Source organism: Castor canadensis, chromosome 11, assembly GCF_047511655.1.
Source record: "Castor canadensis chromosome 11, mCasCan1.hap1v2, whole genome shotgun sequence".
NCBI classification, from domain to species: domain Eukaryota; kingdom Metazoa; phylum Chordata; class Mammalia; order Rodentia; family Castoridae; genus Castor; species Castor canadensis.
In genome coordinates, this window is record NC_133396.1 from 73,377,181 (window position 1) to 73,395,736 (window position 18,556).

General features: G+C 36.2%; 2 protein-coding genes across 8 annotated transcripts in view; one reads left to right on the top strand and one right to left on the bottom strand.

The window, feature by feature from the left end:
* Positions 1-456: 456 nt before the first annotated feature.
* LOC141413845 (uncharacterized) lies at positions 457-6,924 on the bottom strand. Of its 4 annotated transcripts, XR_012438788.1 has the most exons (4): positions 6,792-6,924; positions 6,397-6,520; positions 3,424-3,521; positions 457-2,279 (listed from the first exon to the last, which is right to left on the bottom strand). XR_012438788.1 is itself a non-coding variant. In XM_074047233.1 (3 exons), the coding sequence occupies exons 1-3, from the start codon at positions 4,127-4,129 to the stop codon at positions 2,037-2,039; spliced, it is 555 nt and encodes a 184-aa protein (XP_073903334.1). In that variant the 5' UTR covers positions 4,130-4,567; the 3' UTR covers positions 457-2,036. The 4 variants fall into 4 exon arrangements, 2 of the variants coding, with proteins under 2 accessions (XP_073903334.1, XP_073903332.1); XR_012438787.1 differs by lacking the exons at positions 6,397-6,520; positions 6,792-6,924 and adding an exon at positions 3,738-3,862; XM_074047233.1 differs by lacking the exons at positions 6,397-6,520; positions 6,792-6,924 and adding an exon at positions 3,916-4,567.
* Positions 4,908-18,556, top strand: part of Brinp3 (BMP/retinoic acid inducible neural specific 3) — a 425,930-nt gene continuing 412,281 nt past the window's right edge. Inside the window, exon 1 of one of the 4 annotated variants that reach the window (XM_074047228.1) lies at positions 4,908-5,045. The gene's annotated coding sequence lies outside the window, so the exon portion shown is untranslated. Of the gene's footprint in view, positions 5,046-6,514; positions 6,636-7,473; positions 7,943-18,556 lie in introns of those variants that run through there. The other 3 variants (XM_074047229.1, XM_074047227.1, XM_074047230.1) reach the window with 3 other exon arrangements.

The following is an 18,556-nucleotide window of genomic DNA, read 5'->3' on the forward strand; positions in this document are numbered from 1 at the left end:
TGATAGTCTGTTTTGAAATGTGTGACGCTCTATATTGTGTTATATGCATGTGGAGATTTGTTATGCTCCACATGCAAACACATGCTTTGTTTTGGTGGCAATGACCCTCAAGCTTGCTAGGCAGACACTCTACCACTTGAGCCACTTCACCAATTCCTTTTGTGAGGGACATTTTTGAGAACTATCTGCTAGGGGGTGGCTTTGAACCAGGGTGGTGTTGAATCCCTTTTTTCCTGATGTCTGCCTCTGGGATAGCTAAGACTACAGACATGAGCCAACAGCCTGAGGTTTACAGCTTTTTTATTTTTAAGATTAATACAAAACTTTTGCTTTTTGTGAGAGCTCAATATAGACATTTAAAAATGTTCAGATTTATTCATCCATTCTTGTTTTATCTATTCCAAAAATAATAACTGCGACACTGATTTTAATGTTGACATTGGACTTTAGGTTAGCCATTTGCAAAAAAAAAAAAGAAAGCCAAAGAATGATGAAAACTGTTGTGACTTCTGACTTCAGCCACTCTAGAAAATGTTCCCCAATCATGGAAGGAGAGTGGTGTGGAGGAGAGTTGCTGTGGGAGAAAAATACAGCAGGGATTAACTTTCTACCATGAAGGGTATTAGTTATTAACAAAATAAACTCTTAAAATAGCTGGCTGCAACTTGTTTGTCTTTGTAGCACTTTCCCTTCTTTATTGCCTATTTCAATATCAAATGATGCCTGTCCTAGTAACTAGGAATAGAATTTAACTGATTTAGAATGAATACTAGCTAAGAAGCTAGAAAACTACATTTAAAGGGCATTAGGTTACAAATTGTTATATGAGTCCACTAGTCATTTAACCTTTCTAAGTTCTCAAGTTCATTGCCATTATGAGGGATCACAATAAAGGATCCATAAAGTCCCTTCAAGTTCCAACATACCTTCTTGAATTTGGGGACTTTATGTTTGGTTAGAGCTGGGGATTGAACACAGGTCCTCACATATGCAAGACAAGTGCTCTGTCTCTCAGCTGTACAACAACCCTCATCCCTAAAAATGCTTAACTTGAAATTCAAGTACATTAACCCAGTGTATATAGCAGCATATAAAATAAGATGTGAGGATGCCTACACTCATAGGTTCTTATGAAAATTTAGACATTTTTCAGAAAGAAAGCTCTAAAGACAAAATGGACACATAGCAGAGACCAAAATGCATAAATTTGAATATTTTAATGAGAATAAATATGTGCATAAATGTGTGCCATATATCACTTTTTGTATGTAAAGAACAATATGAATTTATTCAACTTAGTATATCATAGTTTTGTTATAAAGTTGATTTAAGGTTAGAAGTACTCTGAAGCATAATGATATTTTGCTTTACAAGCAAATTGCTTCACAATTTCTGTAATACTATATATTATTTATTTGCTTATTTAGAGCATGGTAATCAAACTCAGGGCCACGCATAATTAGGCACAGGCTCTTCCAGGGTTAACCTCACACCCTGAGTATATGCTGGATGTTGCTTTGAGAGTAGAGGTTTTAGTGAGTTAACAGGAAAGAAACATGTTAGTGCTCAAAACCTGAAAGAAGGTACACGAATATCACAGAAAACCTTACCAATAGTATAAAATGTACTAAATTACTGACTGTAGACATGTATTGTGATCATCCAGGCAAAGACATTCTCAAAATAAAATTAAAATGTATAACTTTTGAGAGCAAAGTACAAACCAGATTTGTTCTGATAATCAAAGCCAGCTAAGACATAAAAGTCTATGACTATTTTTGGGGGCTGATCAAAGGCAATTATAGGATTTAATGCCCAGATATTTAAATTTTTTTATAAAACTTTCAATGTTATAAAACTTCTTTAAAGTTTAGGAGCTAAGGTTCACAGAATCAATGTTTTTCTTATGTTGGTGTTTTTTCAAATATATAAGAACAATATTACATTTGATTCAGGTATAAAATAAAAATCTTAGTTACATTTTTCTAAATCAGATTGAGTTTTCATTAGACAAATCTATTTCTTGGAATATCACATTAGGTCTGAGAAGCAAATTGAGGTCTTATATGAAAACAACCCTGTGTAACACAGTTGTTAAGCTTGCTGAGGCAATGAATGTAGTTCAGGATATTGATCTTCTGTGTGGACCTCAGGTCCTTCCAGCCACATCTGTAAGCCTCTGCGAAACAGACAGAGAAATTATCCGTCCTCTGTCCTCGGTCAAAGGAGATAACTGAGGAAAAACTTCTGCCCTGCATATCATTAGGACTGGGAATAGCCTGAGGGGAGAAAGAAAGAAAAGTTATATTAACATGTCATTACTAAATTTTTTTCCTTGACAATTTTGATATTAATCAAGATTCCTGCACCCGTGCATATTTTGCCTTCCTGTTGTAATTTGCCACTTAGCTTTCTTTTTTTTTGGGATTTTATACTCCTGATTTCTAGAATGTTGATGATCTAAAATGAAGTTTGTTAGTACAGATAAAATTGTAATATCATGTATTTTGGATGAGATTCAAGTCATCCTGATTGCATCTGGAATAAGTTTTGTTCCAATTATCTTACCTCTATTACTAAAATTAGAAGACAGTAAAGTTGACAACAATAGAGAAAATATTTTTAAATAAATATTGTACTAGTAAAACATATCTCGTAGTTCAATATCAATGTTTTCTCCTGTAGAAAATCTCCTTTAATTTTTCATATTCAAAATGGTCAGCTTACACTTCAAAACCAAGTTCACACAATTTGCAAGGCCTGTAATTCTCCACACTTAGTGACATATGATATAAGCACAATCCAGGGCTGTTTGGCTTCTTCCCTCTCCTCCACCTCCCACTCTTCACACTATGAGCATATACAGGCTGGGGGTGCTATAGACTCATGAAAAACCAAAGGGTTTTATGAATTTATAGTAGCATCAAGGCATGCAAATTACCATTTGGAACACTACTAATTTGTGTCTGATACAAGAATTAGAACCAAAATACACATTTAGTAAGAAATTTCTATAGCTTTAACTTACATGCAAAATATGAAAATACCCATTCGTATTTCTATCGTTGAAATAGTACTATATTTTAGAACATAGCCACAGTATACTAAAAGCATAAACCTGGAGCCATTACCCAAAACTATTTTCTTTTTTTTCCCCGACAGGAGTTAGTAGGGAATAAGGGAGATCCTTAAATACTACCTTTAACAAGCAAGCAAAGATTGCTTCACCTGTCTCTGGGTATTCAATGTAGGATATTTTAATATAGGATATCGCCTCCTGAAAACCCCCACTTCAAATTCACACTTACTCTCCAAGGAAAGAGGGAAAAACAATTTTCATTGAACCAGCCCTTGATTTACATACAGAGAGCAAACAAATGAATGGAGTGGGGGATGGGGCAGTGAGAAAATAAGACTACTTACCAAGAACATTTTTATCCAGGGCAAATGTTTATTCCCTGTCATTCGGCGACTCATTCTCTGCAAGAAATCAATTTCCACTTTACCTTTCTCTGCTATTTCTAAAAAAGAGAGATGAATAATTCTTAAGCTTCAGTGTCCGGAGGAAGGCAGAGCTGGAGCACAGGGCAAAAGACTCCCACAGCGCTTTTCCTACAGAGCCGGGCTCGGGGAACAGAGCCCAGGGGTGGGGACCGAGGGGCCTCCCTGAGGAAAGTACCCTGGTGGGGAGGAGGCATCCATTCCACAGCCAAAATATAAATTATCCAGAAACCAACCTTTCCGTCACATCGACTATTACCCAGGGGAAGCAGACTTCAAAGGAGAGAGAGTGAGAGAGAGACAGAGAGAGAGAGAGAGAGAGAGAGAGAGAGAGAGAGAGATTGGGCTTTTGGGGTTTGGAGAGGGAATGGGGTCACCGCGAGGAAAAGGGAGCAGGGATAAAGCTACTCTTACCCGATCGATCAGGTGATCGTTTATGCAGTATCGGTGCAAGAAAATGGCAAGATAATGCATTCGAGAGCAAAGACCTTTCTGGCGCTCTCTCCCAGCGTATTTGTGCAGGAATCGGAGGCAGGCGCCAAGCAGCCTGTCCCCGGCTCCTCGGGGCCAGGGGGTCCTCAGTAAAGCAAGCCCTGAGGAGCCGAGGCTTGGAGTGCTGCAGGTCCATCGCCGCGAACCGCTGGCTGCCGGACTCGCACAGGAAGGGGGATCCGGGGACTGCAGCCTCCTCCTCCAGCCCGGCGCCGACCCCGGCCTAAGCTGCTCGCTCAGCGTCCCCGAAAGCGTCCAGAGACTCGGCATGGTCTGCATCTCCAGTCCTTGCACCCCCAGTCCCACCAATACAAATCGCTCATGACTTAGTCATCATAATGTGACCCGGCGCAGTGGTTTATTTGGGGTGCTATGGTCTTGGACTTTCTTATTACGCCTCCCTCAGTTGCTGCGAGGGAAGGAATTCAAGGGAAATCCTAGTGAAATGTACTGATGGAGTACTATTAATCCTAATAATAATGCTCCCAGCGCAGGTAACTCTGAGAGAACTGAGCGTGGGAAGATCAGTGCAGGATTTCCGAAGCGGTGCTCTCTTGAATTCTCATTGGGTCCTCCCAGCAGCCTAAATCATTCTTGCTGCTATATCTATCAGGATGACTCCAGTCTTGCACACTAGTTCTCTCTTTATCTCCTTGTCTTCAACACATCTTTTTACTTCTCTTTGCAGATTTATCTGTATTACACCTCCTGTTCTCTGGAGCTACACTGCTTCTGTCTTTCCCCACTGTATGGGGATGTACAGTCTGCAAATTTTCACTTTGCTTGCCTAAGGATCACCACAAATAAGTCCACATCCCCACCCACTCAATAAAAACCACCTTTTTCACATTTTGCCTCCTTTCCTTGGGGATCTGTGGCTTTCTGTGTAACTGGTTTCACTTGGTTACATGACACCAGGAAGTGCTGATTTTTTCAAAGTCCAACCACCCTGCAGCTCAGTACTTTACCTTGAATTGGAAGACTATGGACTATCTGTTTGAACCCTGGATGGATTTCTCTCATAGTCATCTTGCTTCCTGAAATTTCCTCTGGTAAGTTGTTCTCTTTATATGTCATTAGTAACTAATACTAGCATTATTTTTAAGAATCATTGCTTTTTGACAGTTTCTTTTTTTTGCATTATTGTCACTTTCAGAACTCAAATATCTGTCCATATTTATTATTATGCTGCTTGCAATTAATATAGCATAAGCATTGAATTACCCCATTACCTTTTGCATTCTTTTTTTTTCATTTCTGTTCTCATTTATATTACAGATTATACAGATAGTACACTCCCCCTTCCCCCCCAAAACCTTCTTGCTGTGCATTCATGTTCCATTTGAAAGGTCAAATTTTATGTGTATCTAAGAGAGGACTTTAATAGAGACCTGACTACTGCAGGACTTGGGAAAGTTCACTGTGTCTGTGATCTTCAGAAGGTTGTTCAGGTCAAATGGTCAACTTATCTAAGCAATTGCAAGACTGAGGGGGGGACTTTTGTAAAGTGCATTTTTATGGATTTATCAAGACTCTAAGCACTAAAATGCCACTATATGGTGAGCAGAGGAGTGTGAGTTTTGAGGGCACCATGTTTTTCTAGCAACGTCCTAAATTACACATGAACATATTTTTTGGACATTGTATTCAGGCATAATATTTGGCAGTACATCTCTGATTTTGTGAATTAGCTGTTGAACAGTTAATTAGACAGGAAGTGCTCAGTTCCAAGGAAGACAGCTATCTGAAGAAACCCCGGATTATCCTGGTTGTAGTAAATTGAAATTCAGGGAGGGATTTTACATGAAAAAATAAATTGCCTCACTCTTCATACTTGCCCACCCCCACCCTCAATATTCAATAAGTATGTTAATATGGTCAATATTTTATGCCTTTATAGGTTTAACTGGTAGGAATATTATCTACCCATTTAGTATAGTTGTGTTGAAAAACACAAATCTTTGCTCCTACTTCCCATACAGGCAAGTGCATAGTACTCATTCAATGCAAACCTGCCTGTGTCAATAATTTCTAATAGATACTGAGGGTTTTCTCTGTGGCTCCCTCCCTCATCACATGAGGACAAGTTTCTGGTTTCTGCAACATTTCCCTTTATTGGGATGGATGGAGGTGAAAACCTATTGTTTAAGCTTTTCTTTCTTTCTTTGTAAATTTCTCGGAAAACTATTCCTGTCATTGAATTGATAGCTGTCGCTACAAGCTAAGCAATGCTTTTTAAAATATTATTTTTAATTCAAAAGACCTTTTAGCTTCCAGACATAAAAGTACTCCAGCTGCAGCATTACCCCATCCCCCGTCTGGGATTCAAGGGCTTCCCCTTGGCTCCACCGAGAGAGCTGGGCTGTGGTCCGCTTGGCGCCCCTCGCCGTCACTAGTTTTTACCTGTTCTCTGTGCCAGTCCTGTTGTCCTGCTTAACAAGCCAGTGCCACCAGCGTCCGTGTCTTTATTGGAAGGGACGAGGGTTTAGTGTAATTCGCCAATTCAAACACCCTCTTTGGAGGACTGCTGCTGTTGCGCAGGGGTGGAGGGAGGGAAAAAAAAAAAAAAGAAACTTTCAGCGCAGTCAGATCATTTCTTCTTAATCTGGTCTACTCCAGTGAGGCCGACCCTGGCTATCTAGGTAAGTGCGTTTTGCTGTGTTAACAACCGGATTGGAGGCCACCCCTGGGAAGGGGAGATTGTTCTCTCAGCCCAGCGCGTTTTATCCAGAGGGCTATCAACAGGCGACTCTGCCAGGAGACCTAGGAGCAGCCCTGGCTACAAGGAAGTCAGCCACCTGGTCAGGGAGCGGGGTCACCGCGCGCGGCGATCCCCTGGCCCGAGGCCGTGCGGGTTGCGGGTGGCACCGATGTTCCTCTCTGGCTGCTGGTGCAGGCTCCACACTGGCCACACGGCGGATGTGTGCTTGGCGGTGGGGGCATTTGCTGCTCTGATGACAGGGGGTGTCATCTTTCCAGAATGCTCACTTTCCAAAACCTCTGCGGTACCAGAGGACAGACTTGCGGCTTCTGGAATCCCTTAACACCTTCCTGCCATCATATTTATTTATTTATATTTTAATGAGCTGTGCCTAAGATGAGTGCATGACGGTGCTTCAAGTGTGCCTGCTGTGTAAGGCCTTATGCTGTTTTCATCGGACTGCTTAAGAGGGCTGAGAATTGCTGTGTGACTTCTTAAGATCATCAGTATTGAAGTCTTGCTGAATGTCATACCTTCCCTTCCTTCACCAACTCCCAAGAATCCCGGGGGCAGTGGGGTGAGGGAAAGTGTTTCATTTCAACTTAGAGCTACGGCTTGGAATATCAGGTTGGAGTTCAAAGCCGAGTGAGGAATGGGAACTATCTGGCCTACAGTGCACCACTTTAAAGTTAGTCTTCTTCGCTTGCCCCCCTTTTTCTGGGGGTGGGGTGGGAGGAGGGAGGACCTGCTGTGGGCGCGCTCTGCCCGCGCGCGGTCCACCCCAGAGCGCAGAGGGGGTGGCGCCTCTTGGCGGCGGGTTCCTGGGCTTCCGCAGCCAAACAGTGGCACGGAGTTCTAATGGTTGTGCTCCTGGTCCCCAAGAGCTGAACCCCAGAGGTTTTCCCTTTTGCTTCAGGTGGAGGACATCAGTCCTTTAAAGCAGGGAACTCCTTCTGATGGGTGTCTGGCTGGGAAACCGAACAGGCTAGGTTCTACTTCTAAAGCTACAATGCGTGTTTCCAGCCTTGGGAGACGCCAACCGGCTGTTCGCAAAGAGGACGAAGCAAGTAGGGTTACGAATTAACCCTAGCATCACTTACAAATATTCTAGTCAGTCAAATGTATGTAAGCAAAGATAGCACCAGGGTATAAAATTGTCACCACAGCGTGGAAGACAGATGATTCCGATCCTGGGGACTTTTCTTTTGCGTGTTATTTAGATGTGTTTGTCATCATGCAGTTAAGCAGGTAAGAACCGACTGTCTGCTTTATTAACGACCATATAACCTGTGTTTGATCCATCCTGTGATGATGCTTCTGTTTCAAGCTGTGAAATGTATGCATCCTTCCACTATGCATAAGTCTTTAATATTCACATTCATGAATATATTTAAAACCATTCCATTGCTTAATATGCATTCATTTAAATATGGTTTAATGTGCATTTATTTAAATGTTTAACAGTATTACAAAAAATCATAAATTGGACAGAGGAGGGAAAAAGAAAAGGGGAGGGCAAAGAGTCAGAAGAGGGGATGTATAACCCTAATGAAATATGGAAGATGGCAGTTGCAGAAATGCCTTAAAACATTGCTTCTTGCTAAGGTCACAGACCTTAATACACAGGGCACAAGTGGGAAACAGTTGATGACTTCTTAATCTGGCAAAGTAATTTTGACTACTTGAGAGAAATGTTTGGTGGGCATTTTCATTCTATTTTCTCAATCTTGGAAAAAAAAATCCATAGGGTGGGGGTGGTTTGGCTTTTTAAAATGAGAAAAGAAGAGCTTGTCCAAGGGCAGAGTTCTGTATCAATCCATTATAGAAATCTTTCAGCTGAAGAAAATAGTTAAAAAACTAAAAAAAAAGTCAAAAACAAATTTAGAAAATTATGGAGCACTCCTCAAAGTAAACCTCTTTTAAATTCAAAGTTTTTTAGATGTGTAGATCGAGCAGCCAATAGATTTCTTCCACTACCAGATTTAATTGAATTGATATGACAAATTTCTGAATGCTTTAATAAGTTTTGTTGTTGTTACTGTTTTGTTATATTTCGCTTGCAGTTGAAAGAACCTGGAGTTTCCACAAAGTGTAGGTTAAAAAAATTATCAAGACACAGTCATAAAATGATTCCAATTGCTAATAACATTCCTTTCTTCTCAAAGACATCTTAACATTTTCTCTGGAAATATTTTTAGTACTTGCATTTATTGATGTGAATCTCTGGTCAATAATTTTTCTGCTTGTAAAGCTCACCGATGAAATCTTGAAGAATTATGAAGGATAATTACAGCTTTGGGATGTAAAATTGTAAAGTTATAGTGCTTTTCTTAGTTTGGTATAAAAGGGTCGTTTTTTTTATTCCAGTGGAGAAAGTAATTTGTCAATGACTTCCAGTTTCTCAATTCTTTGGCATTTTCCCCTCTGGAATTTTATTATAGTAAATTTGCTCAGTATGTGCGTGTGTTTGGGGATGTATGGAGAAAATATTTATTTTAAATCAACATTGTTTTAATATTGTCTTGTCTTCAAATGAATTACACATGATACCATACAATGATCAATTTCATTTACCTTTTAATCAGATAATATTGTGTGGTTCCTTCTTTCATGGGATATTTTCTTTCAATAGCCCAACATTATTATCGGACTGTGCAATTTACAAACTATAGTACATGTTGATTGTCTTTGGCAAAATCGGTATATTATGTTTAAGTAAATCAGATCTACGTAGGAAGAAACAATCGGACTCAAAATGTGAGTGGTCATGCACATATATTACATAAATATACATATGTACAATTTCTACCATGTTCCTAGACATCTGTGTTCTTAAATGAAAGTGAAATTTCTTTTCAGAATAATGCCATTGTGTGTTTCTCTCAACAAGTGCAGAGAACACACTGGGTTTCCTAAACTGGGGTGCTTCATTGTTAACCTGTGTTTCAGTTTCCAGTATTTCCTGATTTCATATTATCTTTAAAATCTTTAAAATGAAAAGTAACCAATTTGAATGACTCTAAAAAATTCAGCAATTTAGAAAATTAGATGCTAATATATTAAATGCTCCAAAATAAATGGGGATATATTACCAATATGTAACAAGTTTAGCACAAACTTATTTTTTCTTAAAAAATATTCCAAATGTGTTTGGATATTGTTTATTATAATGGTTAATGATGTGCTCTTTTAAGACATTCTGTGTTTTTCTCTTTCACCAACTAATAATGGGTTAGTGTAAAAACTGAATTGCTGATAGATCTAGGATTTTTTTCCTGAATTTCAGTTCTAGGTCTACCTCACTAATTGTGATTCTGCTAAGACCTTTTTGGCCATTCTTCCTTTATTTTCTTCATCGATCTTTGGGAGAAAGCAAAGTACTCTTCAGAAAGTTGTGAGCAAAATGACATGAAAGGAGAGGACGAGCCAAGAGAAAAAGAAGAGACAAATGGAATCCCCAAAAAGATGCCATTTCAGTTTGAAATTTGAAATTAGCCTTTTAAAATGAGTTATATCATCACATCACACAAGAAGTAATGTTGACTCAACTTTCTTTCACATTAGTATCAAATATTGTTGGTCTATGTTATTATGGTATTAATAAGCTTAATTGATTTTTTGTTTTGATATTATGCAATTTAAAAAAAACTTGAAATAACACACATAATGAGACACAATAATCCTTATTGAAAGTATATTTATTTTGCCTTTATTGTCATGATGGGAGAATAGTCACTTTTGTAGAATAGTTGCTCTTGATTGACTTCTCAGGGTCATTTAATGAAAGACAAACCTGAATTAGCAGATTCATATTAGCAAATTGATGATCTGTTTTTTAACTGAAAAGAACACCAAACTATTCTCAATAATACTATCAAAATGAAGAAAGTTGAACAAAGATAGACTTTTCATTTCTAATATCTTTAATGAATTCATTCAATTTACCAAAATTAAGTAGGGAGCCATCTGCTATTATTTGTGTTTTAATTTAGCAGCTACTTGGATAATTTCATTTCAACACTGAAGAGGGTAACTGACAATTTCTTTATTTACAGCCATAAGCATGATACCACCTTATTACTTTAATGTTCACAATTCATAAGTTCTTAAGGAAAGCTAGAGAAAAATACTTTGTGTTTGAATGTTATTAGCTGCCAATCGATGATCTTAATTATTAAATGATTGGGAAAGTGAAATAATATTTACTCTATTCTATAAAAAGAAAAATTTCCCTCTGAAGATGAAATTTCATCATGAACACTACTAAAGTTATACCTGCAAGTTCTGGCTTGCACCAATTCGCCCCCTCACCACTGCTAGTATCAAATAGCCACTCTAACCATTTTATATTGGCCATCAAATATCCCCATCATTAACATTTTAAGGCTTCTGTATCTATCATTTCCAAGAATACTTGATGAACTATCAAGAACATTTATATCCAAATACTCACTTGCAAGCTTATCCAATTATAGATCCATAGATAATTATTTCATAAACTGTGATTCCTTCTCCTCTATATGTAACATTTGAAATAAAGAATTATTGCAGACAGTTCTGCTATGTTTCCCAATTAATATTTGAAGTAACTCATCATGATTAACAGGGAAATAAACTCAGTTATGATTCACTAACAAATTTCCTTTCCCCAGAGATAGAAGATACGACTAATGTATTTTTAATCAGCAGATTGGGTTACTAGACATTTAATCATGAAATAAATATTTGTGATGATTTTTAAAAAATATTTATTTTTAACTAAGAAAGTATAAATCGAGAGGTGGAAAAATTATACACAATCTACTTAATTGAGAAAACCTTATAGATTCTCATTCTTCTATATGCAAAGTTATTTTTTATTAATCACAATTCATTATTTCAAAAACTTTTTAATTTTATCCAGTTTAGAGGTGAAGAGTTTATTTGTCCTCAGTATGACCTATTTCACTTACAATTATTTTTAAGTATTTGTTTCAATGCTTAAACCCTAATTTACTCAGATTCAGTGCCTTTTAGAAAACCCAAAGAATAACAAATTCTCTTTAATAGCTAATAAAGTAGCTACAATATTATAGCTCCAGTAAATTAAATCTATAAAATACACATTTATTGATTAAACTAATAAATATGCGAACATTACATTCAAATGTATTATAGCTCTCTATTATGTAGGAATTATTCTCTCATAATGGTGTGTTTCATTTAAATTCCATTACAGATTTATTGTGAAAGAGTAAGATGGACTTATTCTTCCTGAATTCTGTGAATATCGGCCAACCTTATCACGATTGAGCTGTTTTTTATTAACTTTTCTGGACTCTTGCATTTTGTTAATTTTAAAAGCTATCTCTAGACTATTGAGCTGTTAAAAAACAATCTAGCCTTGGGAGGACCAGAATTGAATAAGCATACATTTTAGATTTCTAACTGTCAAAATAATGGCCAGTATATAGCATATTGCTACTTTACAAATTCATTAAACACTGTCATACACAAATTTTTTTAAAAACATTTCAGATCATCTCCACAAATATAAGCCAGACTGGAAAAATAATTAAATTAAATCAAAGAATAAATTTGGGCATTATGGGTCCATTTAACTATAATACTTGATGAACACATATGTTTTATACAAGTTGTGTATTATTGTGCTCTGTGTATTGTCTTGACACTTACTCATTTCTAAGATACAAGTTTTTGCAATTGCTCTTAATTATACAAGTTAATACTATGAACAGATGCCCTTCTGGTATATCTAAAGTAAATATACAGCAAATAATTAATGCAACTAGGAAGTTCTTGGAGTACATAAAATATATTAAAGTGACTTTAACGCCTTTAGAGTGTAACATTTATCATGCTTTAAAAAAATCATCTCTTCAAATGAATATAGAAAGGTGTTAAACTGTCTTTTCAGAAGTGAGTATTTCTTAAATAGCAATAAACATACATTACTTTTATAGGAAAAATCATGAAAGGTTCTCTAAATCGTGGTTGTCTAAATGCTATCTTAAGACAATACATACTTTGCTCAACATTACTTTATAATAATAGAGTTTCTTATTGTGTCTTCAAAGGCTTAGTCAGTTTATTCTATAAATGTGGTAAGTTATATTTTCAAGATTATACTACAGAATGATGAGAAAGGCAGCTGAGTTTCTAAAAGCATACAATCTAAAATAAAAGGAATTTCCAATTAACTACAACAGCAACTAGAAAATGTATTATTTGCTACTTAATATTATCTTCACTCCAAGCAGAACTTTTAAAACACCTTCTTAAGTTTTATTTCAAAATATCCTTGAAAAAACAAATATGATGGAATATGTTTTCCAGATTTATAAAATATATACAGTTCTACTTATAGAAGGTTTCAGCTTGTCATTCATAGTCACTTAGAGACAGAGCTATTTTTTTTTTTTTTTTGCTTTAAATAAAAAAAGTTTGAAGTAAGAAACGTGAGTCCATTCTTTAAGAGTTGAAACTTGAGCTTCCTATTTAAGAAAAAGAGATTACTGACCAGGCACTAGTGGCTCATGCCTGTAATCCCAGCTTCTGTGGAGGCAGAGATTAGGCACATCACTGCTCAAAGCCAGCCCAGGCAAATAGTTTGCAAACCCTTTATCAAAAATACCCAACACCACAAAAGGGTTGACAGAATGGCTCAAGTGGTTGAGTGCCTGCTGAGCAAGCAGGAAAACCTGAGTTCAAACCCTAATACCAACAGAGAACAAACAAAAACAAAGGGAGGTTTTGAGGAATTTTTAAAAGGATATGCTGTATAACTTTCAGAATTCATTTTAAGCATTTCTTTTGGATTAAAATAAGTTTTAAAATCATCTCTGAGTAAAGACATAGTTTATGGAGTCACAAATCTCCGCAACTCCCAACACACACCCTTTTGTACTACATCTTTTCTTACTTTCATAAATTATACATCAGGAACAGATTATTGACATTTTAAACATGCACTGATCCCTACCCTTTGATTAAAAAGTAATGCATAATACTATGTTTGAAAAGTAAAATTCTGAGCCTATTTTCCTGGTATAATAAATGAATAGGTTTTTATTTGTCTCTTTCATCCAGACATGAAGTTCAGAAACTTTGACATATGTCTTGTTTGGTCAACGTAAAAGAAAAAAAAACAATAAATTATAATCTTTTGAGGTAGACCAGAATGAATATGAAGCATCAGTCATGTCATTGTTTCTTTCTATGCCTATTCTTGTTACCTGCTGTTTTAAGAAATCAATTCTGATTAAAGTCAGCAGCTCCAATATAAACTGCCTTGATTAACTATTAGTAATATTTCTTTCTATTTATTCTACCCACACATAGTAATTTTATAACAAAACTGATGAAATCTTGACATGCTGTACTGTCTTTTGACACATATTTGTAGAAGTCTAAGCTAGAGAGGACAATTTGCTTTGGATTGAAACCAGACAATGAACAGTTGTTCATTAAAACGTCTATTATGAGATCTCAAATTAGTCTAGCAATAGTGATTCTTACGATTATTGTTCAAAAAGTAATTTCTGTCACATCCAGACAAGTTGATTTTAAAAAGTGCCACTTACTATACATGATACACTAGGTATAGCTAATATTCAATACTCACTATTTGACAGGGTGATTTCCTTTTTTTCTGATGGTTCTTCTGATGGTTCTTTTCACATAGAGACTTTTTATAGAGGTCTTCAAAAGTTTGATTATTATTCATAACATTTTTTGACCATCTTTTTGAAATTTAGTATCTTACAGCCTTTTGAATTTAAAAACAGTTTGGCTACTTTAGTAACTAAATGAATATGTTGACAAACCTAGGAAATGGCAAGTTTTCTCCAAATTATATTTTGGGTAACTATGATACAAACACTGTTAAAAATAGTAAATGTTTGCCAGATTTGGTGGCTCATACCTATAATCCTAGCTACTCAGGAGGCAGAGATCTGGAGTATAGGTTTGAACCTAGCAGGTAAATCGTTCAGGAGTCCCTATCTTGAAAATACCCATCACAAAAAAAGGGCTAGTGGAGTGGCTCAAGGTGAAGGCCCAAAGTTCAAGCCCCAGTACCACAAAGTGATGATTATATTTAAGCTTAGCTGGACAAGCAAGACTATATTATCAATACCAGCATTGTAAGGCTAGCTTTCTTATGCAAGTATGGACTATAGCAGCGCCTGTCAACTGAGTAAGATGTGATCAGGTTCATTGCTGAAGAGGCATTCTTTGATTAGAAATATGCAGAGTTTTGGCATAGTTTACTATGTAGGGGTTCAGCAGATACTGGGACACAGTAGATAAAGTTTTAAATACTTGATTCTGAGTTGGTTGCTCTGTAGATCACCTTTGTTCTGTTGTTATTTCTGGTTCTTTTTTTTTTCTTTATTCATATATTCATATGTGCATACATTGTTTGGGCCACTTCTCCCCCATATCTCCTGTTCCCTCCCTCTCCCCCCCACCTGGCAGAACCTATTCTTCCCTTTCCTCCAATTTTATTGAAGAGAAGACATAAGCAATAATAAGAAAGACAAAGCTTTTTTGCTAGTTGAGATAAGGATAGCTATACAGAGAGATTCCTAGCATTGCTTCCCTGCATAAGTGTATTACAACCTGAATTGATTCATCTCTACCTGACAGCTTCACTACTTCCTGGTCACCTTCCCATATTGACCACTGTTGCTTTAAGGTTCCTGTATTAGATCCTCTGCAGTGGGGATATAAGATACTTTCAAGTTTTGGATTTCCTACCTATCCTCATACCTTCTGTATGTGCTGTCTGCTTAGAGTGTGACCTAAGTCCAACAAGATTGCTGCATTTGCCCTAGATCTTAAGTCTGCATATGAAGAAGAACATACGATTTTTGGTCTTCTGAGCCTGACTTAACCTCTCTCAGAATGATGTTCTGAGTTCCATCCATTTACTTGCAAATGATAGGATTTCATTCTTCTTCATGGCTGAGTAAAATTCCATTGTGTATAAATACCACATTTTCTTAATCCATTCATCAGTAGTGGGGTTATTCCATAACTTGGCTATAGTGAATAATGCTGCAATAAACATCTGGTTCTTTTAAGAAATTTATCTTGAATGTCTGATGAATTGTGTGCAATGCTGCAAACCTTGGGAATACAATAATGAAAATATAATAATTTTTCATAAGATACTTGAAAATTTTTGTTGTTTGAAAAAAATTTTGTTATTTTAAGTAAACTCAGTTTTAATTAATACACTAAAGCAAATCTAATGCTTGCACACTCAGCTTATTTTCACACCCACCTAGTTTTAATATTGTAAATATAATTACTTTTGGAAGAAGAAGGATGTTTGATTCCTCAAGATAGAAAAAAGTGAATACAGGATATATTTTCTAACTAAATTAATAAGGATAACAATTAATGACAAATATAGAATCCAAGACAGCTTTGAAAAATAAAGTTGTTATAATCCTCAAAGTGATGATTAAATGCTGTTTCTTTTTTGAGAAAGTTAGCTGTTTTGTCAGAAACATTTCAATCCATTTCAATGGATTATACCTTTTGATGTCAGTAACTGAAATTAATAAAAATCAGATTCACCTTCCAAAAGTTTACCTTTTACATTTAAATGTTTTCATTCTATTCATTTATTAACAAGTTACATTTATTAAGGACCTTCTACCTCTGGGTTTTCTTGTTGGTGAAACAGATATATCAGCAAATAAAATAGATACAAATTCTTGCCTCATGTTGACTAAACTGATAGAACTATTTTTCTGTGAATTGAATGACATCTGTAAGTAGGAAAAAGAAAAGTTAGGAGCTACTCACAATGTTTACAATTGTAGATTCCTGGATCCAAATGTCTGAGGATTTTAATTTTCTTTCTTGACTTTTTCCCAGCACTGAGTCTTATTTGTAGTCTATGTTAGTAAGCAGAGCAAGGATGCCTTTGCTGAACAAGTTTTATATTCCAATTTTTATCCAATATCATTATATTTTAAAAAATAAGATTCAAAGTTAAAACTGAGCACACTGCCCATAAAGGCAGGGCATAATGATAATTTTCCTTACACTGGTATAGATTTGCATATAGTATGTTACTCAAGGAAACTTTTAAAAATTAGCTATATTCCTCAAATTTCCTTCAAAGTGTCATTATGTGACAAAATTGTTTTAATGAAAAGAAATGTTTTAGTCTCATAAACTGGAAAGGTTTCTATTCTAAAACAATGCCAGAAAAAGGTGAATGGGATTGTCACATTAAGTCTTGATTTCTCAGTCATTATTTCCATTCCATTCCTGCATGTAGATTCTTTTAATCTTTAATTAAAACTGTCCTCTTTTTCACTGTTCTGGTAGGAAAAGATATTTATTGTAATAATTTTTCTGATACTTACAAAAAATGACATATTAAGAAATGGTAAAACAGTTTACTCAAGGGGCTTTTAGGTTGAGATTTCACAATAGTAGAGTGAGATTTAACTCAATTCTGAATACAACAAGAAAAATAGGGAATTTGTAGCCAAGGAGCAGGATGGGAGTCAGTGGACAGAAATCACTAAGAGAAGCCATCAGGGATAAAGAAGGATTCTGGCTAAATTGCCCATCAGGATTCTTGCCACAGACAGGTCAGGGTGATCAAACATCACATGAAAGATGGTGAAGGATGAGGAACCAGTCAAGTATTCAGGGTAAGCATATATGGAGCATGGATATTTTGTTAAAACTTGCTTAGCAGAATACTTACAAAGATAGATAAATCAGCCCCCAATCAGGGGATATAATAGAAGCCTGTCTACACTTAGTCAAGGATGTTTGTTAAAGCATTCCTCATATTTACTTTAAAATTAGATTTTATTTATTTATTTTTGTGGTACTGGGGTTTGAACTCAGGTCTTCTATTTGTTAGGCAGGTGCTCTACAACTTGAGCCATTTAACCACCTAAAATTAGACTTTAATTAAATCTAAATTGCTTTCTAAACATCTGAATGTCATTTCTAAATGTACTTTATTTGACCTTTATTTTTCATTGTTTGGCCCCTTTCCTTATGATTTCCAATCTAGTCTTATAAAGAGATTTTGTTATATGATCACTTATGTTGAATCAGTGAGATATTTTATATTTATCAGATTAGCCAGTATAATCATTCTCCTACTTTGGGCTTTTAGGAATAATTTCCCCCGTGGTGCTGGTCAGAATTAAGGAATGAAATTCACCTTCTCTTCATTTTTTCTAATCACTCTACCACTAAGAAGCAGCATTTAACTTCCTCTTTATTGTTAGGACAAGATTGTATTGACAGGATCAAGCAGGAGATTAGTTCCCGTCGCAGTATAAACTCCTGAGAGGAATACTCGCCCTCATTAAGATGGAAAACACTTAAAGCTGTAATTCAGAGGCAGGGTATTGCCTGCTCAGATAAAATAAACAAGGACAACAACTCTCTGGAATGCAGGTTTAACAGAGCTAAATTACTAGAAGGGTGCCCTTATAAGGTCCGCCTTAACGTGTTCAAAGTAATTTAAAACGAGGAGCTCAGTTACTTCAGCAGAGTCGGGGTGGGGGCAGTAATAATGCATTACTAACAGATAAACATAAATGTAATCTTCATCGAGTAGCAGATATAATGAAACAGCCCATAAAGTTAGACAAAAAGAAGGAAAAGAGGAGTTCAGATACAGTACATGTTCCAAAATTGTCCTGTGTAGGATACGAATGTTAAGTACTAGGGACTAAAGGAATTTTAAAAATCTGAGCAGTGCTGGCATCTTCCATACTCCTCATGGACAAAAGTGCTTCAGAGGACAGTAGCAGCAGCATACTGTCAAATTTTAGAAGACCATGAAAGGAGTCCATCTAATGAATACAC

Bases quoted from the DNA above. Each gene is read 5' to 3' on its own strand.
- LOC141413845 (XM_074047231.1), bottom strand. From the start codon at position 4,272: ATGCAGACCATGCCGAGTCTCTGGACGCTTTCGGGGACGCTGAGCGAG. The intron at 3,481-3,915 runs GTAAGAGTAGCT...GATTTCTTGCAG, and splicing joins ACGATCACCTGATCGATCGG to AGAATGAGTCGCCGAATGAC. The intron at 2,280-3,423 runs GTAAGTAGTCTT...TTCTCCCCTCAG, and splicing joins CCTGGATAAAAATGTTCTTG to GCTATTCCCAGTCCTAATGA.